Here is a 24,565-nt window from a genome sequence, read left to right on the forward strand (position 1 = left end):
TAGAGCACTACTGATTTTTTAGTAGTGCTACTGAGTCTCAGTGGTCTTTGCAATGGAAGTTCTGCAGTTAACATAAAGAATAAGACACTGGAATTGCAGAAGATAAATTTATTTCTGTTCTTCCAAAATGTGTTTAAGGACAGTGTCTTTTCAACACAACTGACAATCTACTCCAAGGTGATACAATTTTTTCATGTGAGCTACCTGTTTTTATAAAAGAAAGCTTCACACAGCTGTTTTGCATTTGCCCTGGTTGGTATTTTAATATCTGTGTGGTCAAAGGGGATTTTGTATTTTTAACTCACTGCTGAAAACATGTCAGAATAAACTGCTTGCGAAGCCATATACCAATTTGCAGAAGACTGAAATGGGCCTGTCTGGAATCTTTATTGACAAAATGATTTAGTGTATCAAAGCAGAGGATACCAGCTTCTTGATGGCTGTTGTTATGGCATTTCTCTCGTATTCTCTCTTTCCTTTGGTTCCTTCTCAGGTGTACGCTTCTGGCAGAACTAGATCCCTTCTGTTGACACATACAGGGAAAAAAAAATCCTACTACTTGTTCCATGGGGTTAGAGAAACACCATGGAAAAAAAAGCACCTTCTAAATTTTACATACGCTCTGCCTCACAGTATTTCCCCATTGCTTAATCAAGTCCTCCAGGGCTATTGCAATACAAGTAATAAATAATAACTGAGGCATTCTGGGTGTTGAGCATCCTTAACTTTCACTAGAAACTCAATGAATGTGACAGGATTAAGGCCTAAAGCTTTAAAAAGCCCCTGGTACCATTCAGTTGCTCAGACAGGGATTAAAACTACTGCAGGCAGTAGCAAACTGGTAAATATTGACTCAGCAGTAAATAAAATCAGTCCATCGAGGTGGAGTGTACAATATGTGGTGGAAGAAGAGTCACGAGAAAGCAATATCGCTCTTGGGCAGATTAAACAGTGTACACCACAAACCCACATGCTGTTTCAGGAAAGTCATACTGCTCATAAAACACAGTGACACTTTATACTCGTAGCAATTTTTAAACAAGGAAATTGTGTGTGCTTTTTTTTTTTTAATCTGGTAAAAAATTATTTTCTTTAGTTGCAAAACAGAGGAAATCTGATACTAACGACCAACCAGTACCCTGTAATATGTTTTAACATGTGCACATGTAAATTTTATTTCCTGTCCATGACTATGTTAAAAATCTTACAATTTTTTATTTATAAAATGGAGGATGTTTCACAACCATTTTCTCCTGTAAAAATACAAGCACTTTATTATCCTATAAAGAAAAATAGATGAAAAACAAAAAAACAAACAAACAAAAAATTTCTCAAGTGATGAGAAAGACAGCAATTTTAATAGCTTTTTTCAAGCCTTGTTAAGTGTGTGATTTGTTCCACTCAAAATCAGTAATTGGAATATCATATTCTACTCAGCATATAAGTCAACAGAGAATCTACTGTGAGGCTGAAACATTTCATTTGTCTCAGCACCTTTGTTAAATGTTATGTTCCTACAGCATTATGAATATGCCATTGAATGGTGGAATGAATGTGCATTAACACACAGATGAGCACTCCTTCATTTGATTGCTCTTCCTTTCTCTTCCCTACTTGTGGAATAAAAACAGTATAAAAAAGGTAATATTAATCTTGTTAATGCAAGTACACCTGACAGTTCAGAAACCCTGCATTTGTAGGTATGAATGTGAACTATGTTAATGAAATGTAGCAAAGAGAAACAAAAACAACTTGCAAGTTGCATACCATGAAAACTGATGGCAAAAGAACAAAATGCAGGGCTACCTCACAAAATGGCTGTGAGATAAGGAGGAGTGTATGCATTTGAGGATAAAATTGTTAGTTCCACTGCAACTGGAAAGAACAATAGGCTTTTTCTTTTGTGTTGTTCTTTCCCTTGAATGGCCATCTGCTTAAGTCTGTGTACAGGTATAAGGAAAAACCAATCTTCTATCAAAAGCTCAATCTTCCTCCTAAGAAGTTAAAACCTAGCCATTAACAACCTTAAAGATGTAACAGATTGAAATGATAGCATAAAATCACTTTTTAAAATTTTTTTCCTGTCTTGACCGTATGCAATAGATTTGTGAATGTATGCTGATACTGAATTTGGAAACATACATATCCAAGTTCTTGATATAAATATGAAAGGAAAAGTAGTGATTGCATTATATCTCAGATAAGTTTCTTAGGGACTTGTATAAAGGGTGTCACCCTTTTAAGCCTGATATGGAAACCATATGCCAACTGAAATACTCCAGAGAGTTCAAAACTTACAAAAAAATATTCTTTATTGGAATAGACTGGCAGTATGACAATTTATTATGTGAATACGGAGTCTACATATTTATTTACATAAGACTTGACATTTCAGAGTAAACAAAAAAATAGTATTTGTTATTATGCTCAACATGAAATTCACAGTTTATAAAAAAGAAATAGACTTACTGAATAATTAAGAATTTACATAAAAAGGACAAATACATTCTGGTAGATAATACTGCATAATGACCATTTCAACAGCTGCTCATATGAATTCCAAGTAACAGGCTACACATCAGCATCCTAATCAGAGTTCAGTGCCAGCAGGTGAATTGTCAGCAGAGCCTCTTTAAGGCCAAATGGAGTTTCCCAAGTCTACACAAAGAACTGACCAACCAGATAGCATCTTTGTAGGGGTGAAGAAAGCCAGGCTCATCATTTCCAGGATACTGAATACTGCAGTGTGGCACAGAAAGTGCCCAGTGCACATGAGACTGATGACATGTGAAAACTGACTGATGCATCTGGAAATCATCACTATTTGGCATTTGCAGTAGGACAGGACTTCTACATGCTGAACAAGATCACTCTTAATCATGCACTGTGGAATCCACCAGTGGATATTTTGCACTGCAGCTCCACGCAGAGCAGCCCTCCTGGCTCTCCCAGCTCTGCTGTGGTGCAGATCTGTATCCTGAGAGCAGCCAGCAGGAAAGTGATCGGCAGACCTGCAGGGGCCCCCCACCTCTCTCACTCAAGAGATAAAGTCCAGCATCCTCAGCTGCCAGGGATGACAGAATATTTTATAAATACATGGGGAAGGAGTGGACAGTTAATGTACTACCCAGCAGCCTTTTCATGACTTTCTTCAAAAATAGTATCAATTTCAGTTATGTGTAATGAATATAAAACTCTGTATACGAATGGAAATTTTAAAAGTCTATCTATTGTTAACTCTTAATTTGCAAGCCTGAAGGATCTAATAATCATTGACTTTCACCTTAGAATCAACTAATTATGATACTCTCAGATGAAACCAAAGTATCACCAAAAGCCAAATAAAGCCTGAATTATTACCTTGTAAAAAAGGATACCAAGTCAGTATATATCTCCCTCACCAAGTAAAAGGTTGTAACAGATCACTGAAGTGAAAGATAATGCACTGTACAGGAGATGTGACAGCAACATTAGCTGTTACAAAATGTCTTTCACCAAATGAAAACTGTACCAAAAAAAGAAAGAAAACCAAATATCACTCTAACCTTCCGGCTACAAAAAATGAAACTCAGGTTACTGAAGAAATGAATAAAGCAAGCTTTATGGAAAGAAAGGTTTCACAAAGTGGCTGTCTGTTTAGAATTTCACTACTAAATGCCAATATTTATATATTTATGCATTTCACATTTTCCCCAAGGTTCTATGGTGTTTTTACTCTTTACACGGTTAAAAGTCACAAAAGCTCAAGAGGAGAATCAAATAAGTCTTCAAGTGATTCCCAGTGTGATCACAGAGAACACCAGATCTTGAGATCAGTAAGGGCTTTTCAGTCTTAACCTCACTAAGGTCCAACTTTTTCCTTGTGTATTCACAAACCAAAGAAATCCTGTAGAAAGATCAAGGGCAGCAAAGACAAGGTCAAACAGTGTGTGAGGCGGGACAGCTATTCCCGACTGCAGTGCATTGTTTTTTTAACATGGAAGGTAAAATGTAAATGTAAAAAAGTGTCTTACCATCCTGTAGCTAATTATTAAGAAATACAGGAAGAATACAACATTTTATACCACAGACAAACTCTAAACATGCAACTTAAAATGCCAGCTTCTTTCAAAGCTGCCTGTATATCATTGACATAAGCGGCCTCACCGCTGTTAATGAGTGACTCATGGATGTTTCTTGCACAGAATGAACACAAAGTATGTCATTGTAATTCTGCAAGTAAAAAAATTTACATCTATATATCAATTTTGTATTGCATTACACTGAAGAATATTGTTAATGCGGATTTGCTGTGCAATTTTGAATTTAGAAGAGACTCGTGGGAGTATGATTTAAAATTCTCATTTAGACTTTCCTTGGATACTGTCAAGAAAATATATGCAGGATTTACTAATGAAAAGTGTGTGTGCATATACTTGGTATTGCTTTATGGAGCATTTAAGGGCCTCATTGTTATTGAAAAAGTAATACTTTTCTCAATAATCAAAAAGCAGTAAATTGTTCACTTCCAAGCCTTTTTGTACATGCACAAATGCTGCAGTTCTGTCAGATTTTCAGAACAGCCATAGCCACTGTATGTTAAAATATTGGGAAATTATGTTTTTTCCTTTCTGACCTTCCTAATCTTCTGATACAGATACTATTTCCTACAGTGCCCCTTTGAAAAATGAAGTCAAGGACTGAATGAGCATACTCATTAGCAATTGTGAATGACAGGAGTCATCAGCTTCTGAGAAGAACTGCAGCTCTTGAAAGACTCAAATACAGAAGATTTACTAGGAAGATTTACTGAGGCTAGGGGGGAAAACAATGAAAAGGAGTTCATGATGGTACTTTATAATATTGTAGTTTAAACTCAATGTCTATTCTGGTTTTTTAATTCTTCTGTGTGAAATGCAAGACAAAGATCTTAAAAGAAGAAAAAGTGTTTACAGAGAAGGTGAGGAAATATATAAAATGAATACAAATGACATTTAAAAAACTGTTGTAGCTGTTAGCTTTCTGAGCTTTTTTTTTTTTTTTTAACCTGTGAGAAACTGTTGAGTTTTAAAATTCTGAGCTAAACCAACTTACGTTTTTGTCAACAAGACAATGTATATATACACTTGTAATTCTATTAAACCATTTAAAGCTTTTGTTTTTAAATGCCAGTGTCCTACAACACATTCACTTTGACGTGATAATGAAATATACAGTACATAACTTGTCAGCAGCTGAATTCGCAGATGTTGCAGAAGTGAGAAGGGGCATCAATCAAACTGCAAGACACACGGCTGATGTCTGTCCTTGCCATTCCCTGAGAAGTGGAAGAAGCACAGCAGCAGTGTCATGGATCAGCCAGGGATCAGGTAGCAGCGAGGTGAGGTGTGAAAGCTCCTGCGCTACCGAGTGCTGCTGACAGCAAATGTGGGAGGAGGAAGGTAGTGCCCCATTCCTGTGGGGATGGGAGCCCTGATAAGGATTTATACACCTGACAGGTCATTACATAGGCTCTCGCTCTAACCACAGCGGGAGAACACAAGTTAATGTCCTTTCTTTTATAAAGTAAGCCAAACATACTAATCTGAGTAGTGACAAAGGTCAAATTCACTTGGAAAGGAAATGAGAAGTTCCGTATTTTCCTTTCATATCAGCATGTTAGGGTGTTGCAGATATAATTGTCAGACTGTGTTGTAAATAGATTTAGATTTAAAAACAGTTATCAACCAAACCTCTTCCCTTCATTATATTTTTTGATGTCCTGAGTTTCCCCTCCTTCCTGATTTCTTCACACTCCTCAGACAGGGGTATGGGATTACTGTCTACTGTTAGCCTGCTCTTTCTTTAGTTATACTGCAAATCCTATGAGCTTTACACCTGTGGATTGACTAAGGCTTGAAGAAACAATACATATCTGCAGCACCTCCTACCTCCTCTGTCCAGTGTATTCCAGATCAGTCCTTGTGGAGAGAAGTTCCAGCTGGCTGCAAGCAAAGTCAGAGCAGCTCACAGTGTGAGCCCAGAAGTAGCTGGTTGTGCTGAAACAGTGATAAGTTACTTTCTTACCTAGGACCCCATGAACAGAATTTTTACTACCTTAAAAATTCAGTAAGGTTGATTTTTGAGATTTTGCACCTAGCAGGAGAATTAAGATAACTTATCAGTGATCAGCAAGCCAAAAAAAAGTGATTGGCAATATTGGAGTTTATAACTTTCTTTGGAGGAAACATCTATATACAGAGTGCCATACCTATCTATATATGCAGAATGCCGTACCTGATGAATTTTTCGCATATCAGGAGACTTTAAAAATATGACAGATCTTCCTTTAATATGCATGAATTATCACCAGCAGATTGTGTTATGGTGACATGCTTGTCAATCTGCTTTTCAAAGGATGCAAGGCTTGTATTTACTAAAAAGACATGTAAGACATAATGCCCAAAGATATACGAGACTGACCTTGCTTATGCAAAGACTGGAAAGGTACACATTTCCATCCACAGATACACAGTATCACCTTATAAGTATCCTGGGATGTGGTACACAAAGTTATGCCTAACACGGTCAAATTATTTATTTAATTTTGCGTTATTTCTTGGAAAAGTTGGTGGGCAGAAAGAGGACCCAGTCTTGATACAGCGATAATGTAAAAATAAAAATTTATGTGGGACCTGTAATTTACAATAGAAAACACTTGTAATGCCGAAGTTCCTATAAGAAATTGATGGAAGACTGAAAACTAGTTACAGTGGAAATAAATATTATAATATTCATATAATTATATAGTAGTTACAATATTATCAGTGCAGCAGAGAGAATGGCCACGCTGCCTCACGGCTGAGAGACGCCTCAGCTTCTGTCAGCTTTGGCGGTGAGGAGCTGCAGCAGCGGGGGACGGGTCCGCAGGGCCGGAGGGCACACTGCCTGCCGAGCTCGGGCCTGGCGTCACCTTGGCTGCTCCCGTCGGGCCAGACCGGCCCGCACCGACCCCGCCCGGGACGGCTCCCGCTTCCCCTCGCTTCGCCAGGACGGAGGAAAGCCCTGCTGCCTACAGCCAGCCGCAGCTCCCAGCGAAAGCTTGTTTTGTTTCACAAGCCTCAGGGACCCAAGGACTCCTGTTCCCACGTGCTTCCTCTTGTCATTGCCCGGTGGGAGGGCTGCGGCCGAGCCCCGGCCCCACTGAAAGGGGCTGGGAGGGGACGCGCCGGGGTCGGCCCCGGCAGGCGGGTTTCGAGCGGCTCGGCGGGTTTCGAGCCCGCTCCGTCACCACCGCCGGGCTGCGGAGCGGCGGCAGGCGTTTCCCAGCGCCGTTTCGACAGGAAAGTCAGGTTATTTCAACAGGAAAGTCGAGTTCCCCACGCCGCGGACGGAGCCCTCAGCCCGCCCCGGGGCCGGCGGCCGGGCCGGGCATGCGCGGCGCGCGCCCCGCCCCCGGGAAGCGCCGCCTCCGCCGCCGCCGGGCGCGGGGGGATAAGCGGCGGTGGCCGAGCGGCCGCGCCCTCCGCCATGAACCTGCACCAGGTGCTGACGGGCGCCGTGAACCCCGGGGACAGCTGCTTCTCCGTGGGCAGCCTGCACGACCAGCCCTTCACGGTGAGCGTCCCCCGCCGCGGCCGCGGCGCCTCCGCAGGGCCCGGCGCCGAAAGCGGCTGCGTCAGGCGCGGCGGCCGCGGGCGGCCCCGGGCGCGGGGCTGGCGCCGGTAGCGCCGTCCGGCGGCGGCGGCGCCGCCCGCGGGTGCCCGGCCCGGCCCGGCGGGGGCGCGCACAACTCGCCCGGAGCGGCGCGGGCCCGCGGGCACGTGCCGGCAGCGGGGCCGGGGCCGCGGGGTGCGCGGCCGTGGTGAAAGGTTACATAAACTGCGGCCGGGGCTGCGCTCCTCCGGGTGGGAGCTCCGGCGCTGCCTCGCAGTCGGGAAGGTGGCTGAAACCGTCTCCTGGGCATAGCTGAAAGGAGACCTTGGAACACCCAGCCCCAGTGTTGTTGAGGTTTTCAAAGCCTGCTTGGACTCCCTGTCGACGTTTGCTCTTGGAGTGGAGAGAAAGCACTCGAGTGCCTTGTGAAGGCCAAAGTCTTTATTAGCGTGCGTTTTCCTTCCTTTTGCTCTTGTTTTGTAAACAGACTTGTGTTGTGCTCCTCTCCCGCGTGGGGAAGGGGAGGAATGGAATGGGACGCAGCCAAGTTCCACGCTGGGGTATTTTTAACCTTCCCTTTTATGGCTGCCCCCATCTCCAGCCTGGTGTGCTCCCCAGTTTGATAAGGGAATGAATGATGGATGGAAATGCAGGAATGAAAGCTCGCTTGCTCTCCCGTCTGGTGCAGGGCAGTTAAATTCGTGTGGCTACTTGCAGCCCTGCTCTGGGCTAGTGGAGCAGAGGCGCTTCCCCAGGGTTAGCCTGGCCCTGCCGAGGCTGGCTGCAGCCTTGTCTGGCCATGTCCTTGCTTCCTATAAACAAGTTTCTGTTGTTAGATACCTTGAACCACAGCGATTGAGACTTCAGGTACCAAATTGTGCCAAACTCTCAAATGCTGCATATCCAGAAATGTCGAAGACCCACCTGTGGTGTGAAGCCGTTTAGTAAGAGACAAGAAGGTGTGCTTTACAGAGAAATGCTAGTAAGCTTTCAAAATACATCGTCATAAGTTTGCCGTTTTGGTGACATGCTTTTTTGAGGGAAATAATTCGAGTAATTCATGTCAGTAGAGTCACTTTCTACCTGTTACAACTGAACTTATACAAAGTTTTGGAAGTCCCCAGTGGATAAGAAGAGTAGGAATCTCTTCTCGAGGAGAGTGGAATGGTTGGAAAGTGTAATTTTTGATATCCATTACTGCGGTCTCTCTTTAGAGGAGCTTTTTCGTACAAGTACAGTGTAACAATGTTTCGTTGATATAAATGTAATAACAATATTTCCTATAGCTGCATTCATCTTCCTTTCATTATCCTTTCCCCTGGAAGGTTATTCATGTATTTCTTTTCCTCAGATTTAATAGGGCTAACAGAAATATCCTCAACTGCTTAAGGGCTGGTTTTGTTGTTGCTACTGATTCTGTAATGCTGTGTTAAGTTAATGAGATTGCTCTGAAGGCTTAAGAAGTGAAGGGTGCTTTTTGGGAAAACAGTGATTGACTCTACTTTTAGAAAATCCTGAAAAAAGAAAAAAATTGACCATGGTTTTTCCCTGTCTGAAATTGATATAAGCATTAATAAGTATAAATACTATTGAATTGTGTTTTAGAAATGGAAGAAAACCCCTAACGTCATTCCATGCTAGTAGTTTTTGTGGCTGAGAACATAGGAATTGATATCTCAGGGTTATGGACTGTACAGGAGGAACAAGTTGCCCTTGTCCAACAGGAGAATTTTGTAGTTTAAAATTTTTTTTAGATAAATTACGCTTCATGATATTTTCTCATAGACAGCACTGAATATTTAAAGTGAAATATTATAAAATATTACAGTTTTAAGGTAAAAATATCGTGATTTGTCTCTTAAAAACTGAAAAATTTGAAGCAAAATTAGTATGAAGCTTCCTGTATCCACTGAATTATGTACAATTTTTTGAATATGTGCAGCTGTGTTTTAAGGACGTATTTCAGATATTTGTTGTAATGGGAGGCAGGTTTGTTGTTCTGACTCTTTTTTTTTTTTTTAGGATATGAAGTGTAAAGTGGAGCATGAGCTTCCTTGGAGAGAACACTGATAAGTTTTTAGCCCATGTTTTATTTATGTGTAGGAAAAGGCTCATAAGCATCAAGATACCATAAGAAGCGTGCATGTTGTTTCTCTGAGGGCAGGTGATAGTAACACCTGGCACACTAAATCAGTGGGAATCTGGACCTCAGATGTTGCAATTTACCTGTTTATTCTTTATATCCTTCTGATATTGAATTACTTTATTTTCCATGTACTTGTCCGCAGTGAAAGACATTTTTTGCTTTCTTTTGTTCATGTCAGATCTGAAATATTTGAGTAAATGTTTAAAAAGCTTATGGGGTTTATCACAAAGGATTCCTCTGAACTAGTTATTACTGATGTTGTATTTAAGTTAAGTGGGCAACTATCACTCATACATTTTTTTTTTTTTTTTTGCTTATTCAATTCTGAGTCTGTAAATTTTTTAAATCATTGTTATTCTCCCTCACTAAAGTAGCAGAAGACTGGGGGAGGTGGAGTGGAATGTCTGTGAGCAGTAACAACTTTACAAGTGCAAGTCCCAAAACTGATGAAAGTCACAAAAGAACGATTGTTTGTAGGGGTAAAAATATGTGAAAGAAAGATTAATTACATGGATTATTTCAATGGAACCAAAATATTTCCATGACAGATTTCCTCTATGTCTGTGATTAAACTAATTGTGGACTAGAGACGTGCTATGTACAGTTGATAGAACTGGGAGCTAAATTTCTGAAGGTGAAAGGGACGTGGAAAATTGGGGCTGGGGTGGGGTTTCATAGCTTGGTCAAGACTACACTGAGTTTTCTAAAGATACTGCATTGCAATAGAAAAAGGGTTCTTATTTTGCAAAGTTTTTGGATAAATAGAAGTCATTTATATGACTCAATGATACTATTACTTACCTATCTAGAATACTTAATATTAGCACTTAGAACTCCCTGGATATCTGTAGTCCATGGAATGTAGTGAGTTATCATAAATGACAGTCAAGAAATTGTACTATTTACACCTCACTTGCTTCTTGGTTGGTATTCAGTAAAGGGAAGGGATTTAGTACGCAACTTAAGAGTACTTTTTTTTTTTTTTTTTTTTTTTTTTTTTGTTATAATAGTTCAGTTAAGCTACTCTGGACTTAAAAAATTAATTTCTCAACTGGATTAATCTTAAAAAATGATAACATTTCTTTACACATCAATGAAAAGTGCAGCTTCAGTGAAACATGATTCGAAGTGCATGACCAATCAATTTGGTACTTATATTTACTATAATACAGTTGTAGTATAATAAAGTACATCTGATAAATTAGAAAGTTGGGGATTTTTTCCAAAAATGATGAAATGTTAGTGCTTAAAATTTAATTTAGCATCCTAATAGAAGAATTTTGTTATTTTAAATAAGATATTTAAGTGGAATATTTAGACCAGTGTAAGTTCTGATGCAAAAGTGGGGATGGAGAGAGATCATTCTAAAATAGAATACAATAATTCAACAAGATACCATGTGGCTCATGGTGACTGCTTTGATTTTGAGCGTTCTGTGCACAGGGCATAAAAAAATAACAATTATTGCAGTATCATCTGCTTCATAGATTTGTCTTTAGTTTTTATCTTGACTTTTACTGAGTTCTGCATTGTCTTTCTAGTGTATGCTTATCCCATCTGTGCTTGAATGTTCTTGTATGTAAGTATCTTTATAAATATGCACGTGTGCACACGTTTGCTGCGTTTAGCCATGGATAATAGCTGCCCTTTGTGTAAGAGACATAGGTTAAATAGTTTACAAGTTGTCCAAGGTAATGTGTCAGCCCTTACATAGCTGTAGCAGAAACTATAGCAAAGACTTTGTGTGTCAGTACATAAAAGAAATACATCAGGAAGGTCAGTCGTAAGGGAAATAAATGTGTTAGAGGTGCTGTGCTATGTGAGAGGTCGAGGCTCCAGTTGTTTGCTTTCCTTCTGTTGAGAGCGATTTCCCAATGCCACTATCAGATTGTGAGTTGTGTATGTCAGACTTTCACTTTAGAAAGAAATCAGGATAGTTCATATACTTGTCTGCACTATTTCCCAAGCTTTTAAAGCACTGTTCTAGTAAAAATGTCCGTTATTCTTCTTCAAATAAATATTAATTTAGAACTAAGAGCCAACATTGGATTGAAAGAATGGGCAGAATTTTTGTGAAAACCCACTTCTGCAATGCAAAGTCACATTTATTTTCACAGGCTGGGCACATTTTTCACTCCCTAGTTTCAGGCTTGTTTGCTTTGTCAGCAGCAAGTGAGTTCCGTGGTCCTGCAGCTTGAACTAGTTCTATCTTGTTTATTTCTGTAACAGAAGAACAAAGCATTGTTTAATAAACATTCCAAGTACATGATAATATCACGTTATCTGCCTGTCTTATTGTGCAAAGACAACTTTCTTGTAAATGTTCTAGGGCATTCTTAAGGTGAAAGGCTTTTATGGCCTGCCAACATCAGACATAGAGACTCTACTTGCTTCCAAATCTTGTCTTAGGGTTTTAATACTATTATTCAAAAAAATTAAATATATATTTAGGAATTTTTTCACCATTCAACTGTATGTATTAACAGCATTTTGTGCCATGCCCCTCCTTCCCTTCCCCTTCTCTCTCCACCAAGGGCCAAGTAATATAGGAAAATGAATATATGTATGTATGTATATGAAAATATATGTGTGTGTGTGTATGTATATATATATATATATATATATATATACAAGCAAGAAATTCTTATACTGGAATCACTTGCACTTTGCTTAAAAGAAGATTGGAATTACCTTTTTGCTTAGTTACCATTGCTTACAAAAATGTACTTTTACTGGCTTCTGTTAAAATGAATATGAATGGCATGTGAACTATCATGGACAAGTCTCACAATAGAAGTTAGATAAAGTGACTGGTCGGCAGGATTCATTCTTGCTGTATTTGAGACACTCTTAGGATATGGAAGATATTTCTTACTCCTGAGTATAGTCTTCTGGTATACTACACTAAAATACCTCTGCAGTGAATAAAAAAAAAAGAATTCTAAGTGTAAAGTTAGTCCAACAGTTAATTTTATTCACTTTGTTTAGAGTATTGTCTTGGTAAGAAACTGCTGCTTAGGAGCCTCATTTACAGGTGGAGTCTGGGCTCCAGTGAGAGTAAGAGGGTCTGACATCTCTGCACAGATACATTCTAATGGGTGAGTTGCAAGGGGGACAACAAAGCACCTTTAGAGGAGGGGAGTACTCAAGCTTCCCTTGTAAAAGTGTCTGGTCAATGTAAGGAATAATGAGGACAGTAGGCAACAGTAGAAAAGGGAGACAATTTCATTTTTATTGCCAGAAAATTTAGTCGCCCTTCTTCAGACGCTTTTTCCGTTGCAACTTCCCTACCCTCTGTATCCCTTGCCTTTTGTCTTTGAAACTGTGGTTCTCCTGCAGGCGAACATTAACTAAACATCAAAAATAACCTCCAAGTCATCATCCTTCTGCTTGCCTGTAGTTATATTTGGAAGCCCTTTAAAAAGGCCTTTCTTTCCCCTTTCTATCTCTTTGGGAACAGATCAGCTCTACAGGCTTAGGAGCTGGCCACTGGTTCTGCATCTTGTTGGACATTGGAAAGCCAGTGTGACCAAGTATGATCTAATGTGTCTGAACAGATTCCTGTTCTGAAGTGATTCCTGCTTTTTCCCTTCAAATGTCAGTCGTTTCAAGTAGTGTGGAGAAATATGAGAACATAAGGTTGGAATGATTATATTTTTCTTCTAAAAACAAGATTTTGGAAGGGCACTCATCTTACCCTCACCTTTTTACAGGTGCACTTAAAATTAATTGTTAGATCTGAGAACTAGGATGAAAAGATACTCCCCATGTTTTTTTTCAGATCGTTTACCCCCAGTTTGACACACTTTTATTTAAACACGTGGCATATGAAGTCGTTGCTATTATTATTGTCATTATTAAACATAAAATAATAGCTACGTTTAAACATAACAGAAGAGAGGAGGAGGTGTATTTTCTTGGTTCATATTTGTAAAGGGGACACCTTCAGGAAACAGCATGTCTAGGATGCTGTAATATGTCTTTAAGTGACTCTTGTCCATCATAGCCTGGGTTAGCAGGACCTAGCCTGGGTTCTGAGTTTTGAGCAGCACAAGAAGAAAGATACAAAGCTGTGAGAGAGCGTCCAAAGGAGACAGTGTAGGGTCTGGAAGGGAAGCCGTATCAGCAGCCACAGCCTGGCTCAGAGGAGACTGAGAGGAGACCTCGTGACGTCCTATGTGACAGGCTTCCTCACAAGGGAAAATGATGGGGCAGGACTGATGTCTCTCGTGACCAGTACAGGACTCTAGGGAATGGCCTGAAGTCATGTCAGGGCAGGTATAGGCTGGGTATTAGGGAAAGGTTGCTCTCTCAGAGGCTAGTTGGGCACTGGAACAGTCTCCCCAGGGAAGTGGTCACAGCAGCAGCCTGCGAGAGTTCAGGAAGTGTTTTGACACTGTGCTTGAGCATGTGGTGTGATTCTTGGAGCTTCCTGTGTAGGGTCAGGAGCTGGACTCCGATGATCTTTGTGGGTCTCTTCCAGCTCAGGATATTCTATAATAATAGTTTTAAATCTTTTTTTCCTGATGCATTGATGAATATGCTGATTCCTCAAGTCTCCAATGTATAGTTACTAACAGAATTGATAATTACTAACAGAGTTCTTTCAGTTACTTATAGTTACTTCCAGTGTTTGATAGTTACTAACAGAGTTCTTTCAGTGCAAAATGTCAGGTGTACTGAGGACTTAAAACTGATGGAGTTATTGATTTCCGTGAGATAGTTAGTTTATGAATTGCATGATTTCTGCTAATTGTATGTGTTACTGTATATGTTGGTCCCTACTCACTATGATGGAAGTCTGGAGCTTTACATGAGGTTCAGCAAGATCAAGTGCAAGGTGCTGCACCTGTGTTGGGACAGGTGGGGGATGAGGGCATTGAGAGCAGCCCTGCTGGAAGGACTGGGGGGTGCTGGTGGGTGAGAGGCTGGACATGACCCAGCCATGAGCACTCACAGGACAGAAAGCCAAACGTGTCCTGGGCTGCATCCAGAGCAGTGTGGGCAGGGGAGGGAGGGGATTCTGCCCCTCTGCTCTGTTCTGGTGAGAGCCCACCTGGAACCCTGCATGCAGCTGCAGCATAGGAAAGACATGGAGCAAGTCTGGAGGAGGGTCATGAATATGATAATTTAGATGGAGCACTATCAGGAGATTAATATTATGAGAGACGGGGCAGCTGAGAGATGTTTTAAAAGATGGTTTATTGCCTTTTGGCATCAGTCTCGTAGAAGGATGAGACATTAAAGATGTTAGATCCTATGCCATGACGTCAGAAGCTGATTAATTCTTAGTTTACAATGCCTTTTGCTAGTTTTTAGCCAATCAAATACGAAGTTTGCTAGTTTCTTTTTACATGTCATTAATTGCTTTGCTTTTCATGCCTTTGCCGCAGTGTATCTTTTTTAACCAATCATATAACACTTCACTTACCTTGATGCGTCTTAAGCTTCTAATTAACTTTATAAGATGTTATCTTGCTAAACTTTAAAACCTTTTACTGTCTTACTTAACATACTGCTTTGCTTACATAATGCATATTTTTATTTGCTTAAAACATAATTCTACTTAAACTACAAACTTATATTCTTGTTTTTTGTTTATTTTATTTTTAATGCTCTAATTCTCCAAGCCTTCTGCAAGGCCTTAGGTCAGACATTGTATCCACCTCTATCTCTGAGCCTGTATGCGCACAGCCCTGAGAGATCTCTGTGCCTGCATTTCCCACAGAGCGCCGTTCCATGAGGAAGGGCTGAGAGAAGTTCAGTCTGGAAAAGACAGCTTAAGAATTACCTTATCGTGGTCTTCCTGTTCCTGAAGGAAGCCTGCAAGAAAGATTGAGAGAGGCTGTGTACAGGAATGTGCAGTGACAGGACAAGAAGAAATGGCTTCAGTCTGTGAAAGTTGGTTTAGATTAGATATTGAAAAGAAATCCTTTACTGTGAGGTTAGTGAAGCAGTGGAATAGTTGTCCAGAGAAGCTGTGTGTCATCCCTGGCAGTGTTCAAGGCCAGGTTGAATGGGGTTCTGAGCAACCTGGTCTAGTGAAAGATGTTCCTGCCAGTTGCATAGGAGTTGGAAACAGGTGATCCTTAAGGTGCCTTCCAATCCAAGCCATTCTTTGTGTTCTATCCTGTGATTGTGGTGGTGGCTGGAGGTGACTTCAGGCTTGTCTGTGAGGCTAGAATTGGAGAGAACCAGATGGGAGAAGTATAGTAAGTCTTTGAAGTGCTGATGAGGCCTAAGGGGGGCATACACACACACAGCAGGTGGGCTTCATACAGCCTTTGATGCTTCAATCTTGAATACATTTTTAATAAAGCTGTGTCTATGTTATGCCTTAACATAGAAACACTTCTTTTTGTTTGTTTTTGTTTTCATTAAAACTGCTTCTATACAGAACTCTAAATTTTAAAAAATGGCTTTGGGAAAAATTGAGCATGTGATATTTCTGAATAAACTTTTTCTGGTGAACTCTGGACTTAACAAGTGATTCACCAGGTGAGATCATTTTTAAAGAAAAAAGTGTTCTGTGACAAACAGGCCTGAAGTTCATGCCATCACATCAAAATAATTACTTTAACATTTGAACAAAAATTACTACTCAATCTGCTTTTTTGGAATGAGTTTTCACTTAGATTGCTTTGAAACCTCTAGTTCAGTATGCCAGTTAGTAACAAATTCCACTCTTTTGACAAGCAGAATTGCGCTGCTTGGATGCCTTGAAGCTGAAGGGAGAACTGGACAGGAAGGGGCTCAAAAACCTACCAGTAATAAGTGACCATAAATATGTGGTTATATTTAGTCTGCAGAATTATAGACAGCATTTTCAATACTGAGGTGGTCCCTGGTGGTTGCAGTATGGTAATTGAATATTGGCTGAGAATGGTGAGCAAAGTCTTCTGGCTGAGACTCTTACAAAGCATCACTAATCCTTTGTGGGGAAAAATGTTGTCAGATCAAAATCTCAATATTTTTCTTTTTATTTATGTATTTTAAGGCGTGTAATGGTATGATAGTCTTGGCCAGTCTTGGTAAAAGTACTTTTTCATGTAAAACACCTGAAACATGATCATCAGATTTCAAATTTATATGTCTAGCCTTCAGTTTTTTTTGCTTTTGTTTTCAACAGTTTTTATTTAATGCATTAGAAATTAGTAGAGGAGTTGGTTGTAAGGCATGATCACTTTTGTCAGTGTATGGAAATTTTCCATCTTCAGTTTCTGTGACACTATTCTGCTCTTGAAACTTTTAGTCAATTAAAATTTTGATCCTTTTATAATTTTCTTGCTAACAGAACACTTGTTTGTGCCCTTATTTTTGTTGCTATCTTTCTAACTTCTTAATGAGCGTGCATTCCTTATTCTAAGGCTTTCATTCTTGAATGTTGTTTCCTTATGCTAATTGTGTGATTCTCCTCAGTGTTGTTTCCACAAGTTTCTCCAGTGTTTAATCTTTTCCTCTGTTTTTATCTGTACTCAGTGTCTAATAAAACTTCCAAGAAGACAGGAAGAAATTTTGACTTGAGCATTGCAGGACTCAATGAACTAGCTCTTATGAGATATATGTGATATTTGATATAAGATACGATATATCTTACGTGTAAGATATATCAACATAGTCAGTGACAATATAAACTTGAGAGAATGGAATTAATGCAAATAACAGGAGACTCAAAAGGTCTGAGAGGACAGTTTTGCTTCTGTATAACTAAGCTTCATGTTGTTGCCCTTTTGATTTTTGCCTGTACAAGTCCTTACTAAATGTTTTAGTAGAATTTTAGCTCCTCAATTTTTATTCACCCTTTTCAGAAATTTGAAAATTTAGAAGAAAAAATTCTAAAGTCTATCTCCAGTCTAAGAAATATATTATTTTTCCTACTTTGCAAGAACTTTGGCTTTTATGCTTTTACTTTTCTTATAGATGTTTTTGTATCTCCGTATTTTTTTATTTTTCTATCACAAACCACAGTTTGTTTGTTATGCAAGTCTTATGGTGCACTTTTAAGCATGGAGGAAGAACAATTTGCCACTTCTGTTGTTTCTGTAACAGTTTTAAGTTGCAGACATCTGTATGTTCTCTGCAAATACCTCTTCTGACTATATAGTGTTTTACATAGATAGGATGCATGGACTATACTGTTTCATACTTCACTGCTGTGCTGTAAGTAGATAAAGCTTTTTAAGTGGTTTTTTTTTTTTGTTTTCCTTAGAGTGTTTTTAATTTATTTTTTTCAATATATTTTAGGCATATGCATCAGGATGTGATATTGTGGTACTGGGGACTGACTTTGAAAGATTACAGATAATCCCTGGAGCAAAACATGGCAACATTCAAGTGGGATGTGTGGACTGTTCAATGCAACAGGGGAAGGTATGTAGAGCAGTGTTTTTAATAATGTTCCAGCAATGTCATATTAAGCACCTTCTTAGGAATGTGGATGCTTGCAAGTTAGGGCAAATATACTGCAATGAATAGTAAAATGACTGATTGCTTTCTGTCTTTACTTGTAAGCAGCACAGTAACTGTGAAATAGTAACAAAAGTTATGATAGATGTACCAGATAGGTAGGACTGCATGGAAGGCTGTGGATTAAGGGCTACATTCAGCGCAAGAATTTGACTAAAAGGTTACCTAGTTGTAACAAAAGTAATTTATTCTCTATGGCTTTGCACTACTGAGCATGTCATTGACATACTTTGACATGTTAGTGGCTAGCAGGAGAGGTGTGCTTCAACAGAAATCACTTTAAGATCATCCAGAAAAATGACATCTACAAGCAATTAATAAAGCCTCTCTTGGATGGGGTTTGCTTTCTTGAATTCTTAGTTTTTGTTTTTTTGTATGTAGGTCTGCATCAGAAATGTTGTATTTTAGACAACACTGGGTTTCTAACAGAATTTTTGAAAATTTTCCTGTCAGAGTGAAAAAGAAATAACCAGGTAACTTTTCTCTGGGGTGTATGTAACACCCCATTGGGATGTCACAGGGTTTAAACTGTTGACCAGTTCAGTAGGAGCTCTGTCTGGATAACTGCTCATATAAGAGGAGTTTGTCAGCTTTCTGCTCATCATTACAAGCCTTATGAACTGATGAGAGCCTTAGTTGTATTCTGGTGTCCATCTTGAGACCAGACCTCTGATGGAAACCAGTTTGTGTTTACATGTGAACACTGTGCTGACAAAACCCCAGCCACACCCTGTTCCTGCTTTTTAGCATTTGAGTGATAAGCTCTTGCAGTGGTGGTGAAGGAATGCAAATGAAAATGAGGAAATGTTCTCTGTGTCTCTGGCACCTCGTAGCCATAGTCTACTTGGGTTTCTCCACTGGCTGCTGTTAATTAGAAGGGTTTTTTGCATTCACTGAGCATTATTCCTCTTTTGCAAGGTCATCTGGATTGCATGGTACCAATTCTGTATGGATTTAAATATGTCCTTGAATTGTAATTGAACACACATGAATATTTCACACTGTAAGGCTTACTAAGCTTCAGAATTTTTTTTATTTCTTACGTAGACCTGTGAGGTCATTTAGAGTCTGCAAGTTGGTCTGCTATAAGGAAACTGGATGTGTTTCCAAAGTGCTGAAGTACTAAGCAGTGGATAGCTAGGAATTTGCTTATTGGCTAGACAGGCCAATGCATTTTCAGATCATTCTTAAAAGAATGGAATTTCTTCTTAGACATTCTTCTTCAGTACTGACACACAGATTCTGCTTTGGTTTGTCAAAATATAAAATTCCAGCTCTCTCAGTGTGTCTTCATAGGAGAAGTACTCCAGCTCTCTGACCATTTTTGTGTCCTTTCTTTGGACCCAACCTGTCCATGTCTGCCTGGTGCTGGGGACACTGGGCGTGGTGCTCCAGGTGATGTCTCACTAGGGTAGGAAAATCACTCTCCTCACCCTACTGGCCACCCTTCTTTTGGAGCAGTCCAGGACATGGTTGGCTTGCTGAGCTACAGACACATGCTGACAGCTCACGCACAGTTTTTTTTATCCACTGGTACAAATCCAAATCCATGTCCATAAGGTTGCTCTCAATCTGTTAATTTTCCTAGTCTGTATTGATAGTATTGATTCTGGACCTTGCCCTTGGACTTTTTGAAGTAGATATGTTCACATGGTTGCACCTCTCTAGCATGCCAAGGCCCCTCTGGATGGCATCCCTTCCCTCCAGCCTGTCACCTGCCCCACACAGCCTGGTCTTGTCAGGGAACTTGCTGAAGGTGCTCCTGATCCCACCATAATTGCTTTTGGTGGAGTGCAGCTCAGTGAAGATGCAGGCTGAGTGGCTCTGGAAGCTCATGGAAAGTTTCAGAGGGCGGCAGTTGCTCTGAACGTTACAAGCTGAGCGTTTTGGAATGCTCATCTTAGTTTATCCTTAAAACCCACTAAACAACAAAATAGGGAAAAAATGTCCATATTTGGAAAAAAGGAAAAAATCGAATCAATACGAGTTTATATAATTTTTTTGCTGTTGGGTGTGGAATGGAATTATTAGAGAATATAACAGTAAGTGAGGTAGTTAAAGAGAATTAGAGAGGGCAAATATTATTCTGAGATAAAAAATGCCTGAAGAAACTTTTTCCTTGCAAATGTGACAAAATTATTCTTGGCATTTTTGGGTCAGGCTGATGTTAGTAGGATAGAAATTTGTTTAACTATTTGTTCTAATGTAGAGGGCTTCTCTTAAAGCTGTGGATCTGTGGATTTTAGGATCTATATGACTCGCTGTGTTTGTATAGATCTTGGGTATGATGGTTTAGTTTGGTTTCCTTAAAAGCTTTTGTGGTTGATATTGGAAAATACATTTTATAAAGTGAATCTAACTTTCTTATTGTTAAAAGGAAAATTGTGAATACTTTCCAAGTCAGAATTTTACAGAAATAGAAAACTGATTATTACAGCATATTGTATCTGTAGATGTTCTCCTTTTAACAGCCATCACTTCAGAATGCAGTATGTCCATTGTTCATGACCTGTGCGGACTCCTTAAATTTTGTAAATCTGTAATTCAGAATACTTTTTGGCAACACTGCTGTATGACAGTTCTCTCAGGCTCTCTGCCTGAGGTCTTTAGCATACATTTGGCTTGTTTTGCCTCTTCCTAGCAAGTCTTCTTGGTTTGATTTCATGTAGATACCTTGAGATCAAATACCTATAATTTTATCTTAATGCAAGTTTGAGGTGGGTGATAATCTGTGATGAAATAGGACTTTTCAACACTGACTTAAAAATGGCCATATTGCAACTCTTTTTGGAACTATTTTATGTTAGCCTTTAGTAGCAGTTTCATTTACAGTTTTCTGCATTGGGTGTTTTCTTTGCATAGTTTAGATCTTTTGAAATAATATTTTAAAAGTAGCCTGTTCTAGGGAATGCTAGGGAAGTAGACAGAAATGCTGTGAGTGTGTATTAGTTCCATGTCTGAGAATATGAGGTCTGCAGACTGTTTTGAGTGTTTGCATAATTGAATATGGAAAGAATATTGCTAATAATCTGTTTTTTTAAAAAAGTACTTGTTTAGCTATATTCTCAGTAGTTCATTGTGATAAATGAGTAAACAGAGGATTGTATTCTTGTTTTTGACAACACTAGCTTGATGATTTTTGGTAAATTTTCTGTTTTTAAAAGGAAATGTAGATGTGAGCTTCCAATTTATCTACAAGCAGGGTTAGAAGTAAAATCAACCATTTGTATCTTGTTCTTGTTTGTTCATCTTGTTTCTTTTATGTGTGTTATATACATATAAGTGTATTTTACTTTAGATTGCAGCTTCTTACGGAAAGGTGATTTGTATCTTTGAGCCAGTTAGCATCTTGAAGCAGAACAGCAGTCATCATAATGTAAGTATGTCATCAGTCCTTAATTTGTCTGAGCAGTTACAAAGCCTGACTGATTTTACTGATTTGCTTTAGAGCTGGATTTTTTTTCATGTCTTCTTTTATGCTGGAATAAAGTTGAGACATAAAGGTGGCTCTTGGGAGGTGAAAACTGTGGGATAAGGACAGAGGCATGTAATTTGAAATAGTTTCAAGGGAGATAGGCTTTATGATAATGCTTCATATTACTTGCTTATGTAACGCTGTGGTTCATATCTAAAGTATTCCAGAACCCAAAAAGACACACACACAGCTCCATTCTGCCATGAGTAGCCATTAAAATAGGAAGTCCTTTTTGAACAATCCTGTGTAGTCTTTGTTATGCATTTTACAGTTCTTGCTTTAACTTTTGCTTATGAAATTACATGCCCTTGCCAAAATTGTAATAGTTTCAGAAATCTGGCTTTATTAGAGTATCTGACTGAATAATTATACTTCAGTGTTATAATGGTGAATAAGAATAATATGTATTCTCTTGGGGCTTACTTTTGGTGACATTGGTTTAGTGATTAACATCCTAAATCTTAATTTCTGAATAATAATATTATTTAGGGCAAGTTACTTAACCATGCTGCTTACATGAAGAGGCACATGGACATAATTAGAAGCATTAGATTCTACTTAAAGTCAGTTTGTTGATGTGAGAACTTTGACAGCAATTGCTCAAGGAGCTTCTGTCTCCTCTTCAGGGGTTTGGTCTCCATTTGTATCAACAAATTGTTTGTATGACCATCTAGTGGACTCTCCTCTTTGTACTAACCAACTCAGTCATAAGATTCTTGGTGTACATGTGAACTTTTATTATATATTAATTAAACAGCTGGAAATGAACACCTGTGTAATAATTTACATCACTGGAAAGCAGTGGAATAAAACTACAGTAAGATGTGAGTTCTCATGCTCCTGTGATCACTTTGGATATACTGCTCTTGTTTTTAGTCCATCCACCTTATTTTTCGATCCAACTTGAGTGTTTTTCTATACTGGTAATCAGTACACTTAGCTTGAAACTTCAGGTTTGGAGTAGTAACTGTAAGCAGTAGAGGAAGCACTCACAATTGGCTTTCAGGTGTTTATAGTTGAAGAAATATTTCGTTACTTCATTCTTTCAGTTGACTTTTATGCAATGATTTCCATCATATTGTTCAAAATTATTGTAATATTTTCTTCCATTTGCTGGAATGTTCAGCAAATCAAAATCCGAAAAAAAACCCTAGCTTTGCAAAAACTCTGTTTAGGTTCTTATCTGCAGCTGCTTCTTACTGTTTTTTGCCATACTTCTGAAGGACTGAGTTGTCATATTTTATCTTCACGTATATTTTGTGTGGTATTTTTGGAGTGGGGGATGACTACTTTTAAAAAAGTCTGTGAATTAAGAAACCAACCTGTTGGCTCCTAATATTATTTCCAGAATTTTTTTCAGTTTCTGCTGTAATTCAAAACATCAAACCTTTGTGGTCTATTGCAGAAACAAGACAAGATAAACATTTTGTGAACTTATTATGAAATTCTCAACTTGTTCTAGAGAATGAAGTGGTGATACAAAAGCTAAAGATATTTGACTGTCCTGTTGTATATTTCAAAGAAAAAGAGTGGAGGGGAAGTATATGTGTTATCTTGACCTTTCTGAACTCCTAATTCAGCAATGGTACAGGATATTAAACCAGGTGCATTGAACTTGTGTATTTTATGGTATCTTTTCTTTGCTCCAAAAATAAAATCTTTCTTCCTCCTAAAAAATTCTCAAATTCCAGTAGTGATTTCATATACTAATTTTTTTTTAAAATCTAAACTTTTAAAATAAGAAGTTAAAAACCTCTGTAAGTGTGGTCATATTAGTGAAAAGCTATTTTGTTTTAATGTCAGAATGCATCAGTTTTTATTAGATAAGCAGTGACTAATGTTAAACATCTTCAAAAAATTTGGAGAATGCAGTGGTGATGTACTATTTCTATTAGAAAAAGAGGATGGAAGACAATGAAGTGTTTTTATGCTAATGTTTGTAAATACTTAAAATTTCAGGTATTACATTACCAGTGGCAGAAGAATGCTCAAATCTCACTGGAAGCCATAGCACATAATCTAACATGGGATCCCACAGGTATGAACAGATTAAAAGAAGAACTTTTCTATTTGATACTGCATCTATTTTTTAGTTTAAATTTTGTCATTCCATGTGGACAAGGAAAAGGTTTTTGTTCTGTCCTAGTGTGATAGTGAAGGGCAAAGTGGAGCAAAATGTACTTTTTGTCACTTACTACAGGAGAACTAACCTATTAAGTGCATCTGTATGGTCTGACTTGATTATTCTTATCTGAGCTGATAAGAAAGCATGGCTTAGATGGTAAATATTTGTTGAGAAAGGGGAATGTCTGTGGTAGATTTAGGCATTTCTTTTAGAGAATAACTAAAGTTTGAATAATTTTCATAGTTTGAACTATACATGCTCAAATCTACAAAAAATAATCTAAAAAAGGTATATCTGTTAGAATTTTGTCTTCGGTTTCAACTTTGCAGAATTTTTTTCTCTCTCTTTACAAAAATGTGTTTTGCAAGTTTGTTTCATAAATATTTGTACCAGGTACTCGCCTTCTGACTGGTTCCAACTGTCTTCAACTTTGGTCCAATGTTCCTTTGGAAAACCCTGCTGACAATGACAGTACTGAGAGAACAGGTGTTGGACTTGGAGAGTGGAAATGTATCTGGCAATGCAAGTAAGAAATCCATTTAAAGACAAATAATTCCCTTTTCTTTACTGATTCATACCTTTGAGATTAAATACTTGGTGTAGTTGAGTGAAATGCTATTGCATACTGTTACTTGATAAATAGTATTGGTGTGTGATAAACTTTAATCATGTTTCCATTGACTATGTGACATTCTTTCCTCTTACAAGATCAGTTGCAGTTGGTTTTGGGGCAGTTCTT

The 24,565-nt window shown here is 38.7% G+C and overlaps 1 protein-coding gene across 4 annotated transcripts in view; it reads left to right on the plus strand.

Moving 5' to 3' along the window:
- Positions 1-7,430: 7,430 nt before the first annotated feature.
- The window catches only part of DMXL1 (Dmx like 1), a 76,681-nt gene continuing 59,546 nt past the window's right edge, over positions 7,431-24,565 (plus strand). For all 4 annotated transcript variants that reach the window (XM_056513516.1, XM_056513511.1, XM_056513512.1 and 1 more), the window contains exons 1-5: positions 7,431-7,575; positions 18,005-18,130; positions 21,525-21,602; positions 23,661-23,739; positions 24,220-24,352. In XM_056513516.1, coding sequence (XP_056369491.1) covers positions 7,489-7,575; positions 18,005-18,130; positions 21,525-21,602; positions 23,661-23,739; positions 24,220-24,352 — 503 coding nt within the window. In that variant the 5' untranslated portion in view covers positions 7,431-7,488. The remainder of the gene's footprint in view (positions 7,576-18,004; positions 18,131-21,524; positions 21,603-23,660; positions 23,740-24,219; positions 24,353-24,565) is intronic.

This window comes from Oenanthe melanoleuca, chromosome Z (assembly GCF_029582105.1).
Source record: "Oenanthe melanoleuca isolate GR-GAL-2019-014 chromosome Z, OMel1.0, whole genome shotgun sequence".
NCBI classification, from domain to species: domain Eukaryota; kingdom Metazoa; phylum Chordata; class Aves; order Passeriformes; family Muscicapidae; genus Oenanthe; species Oenanthe melanoleuca.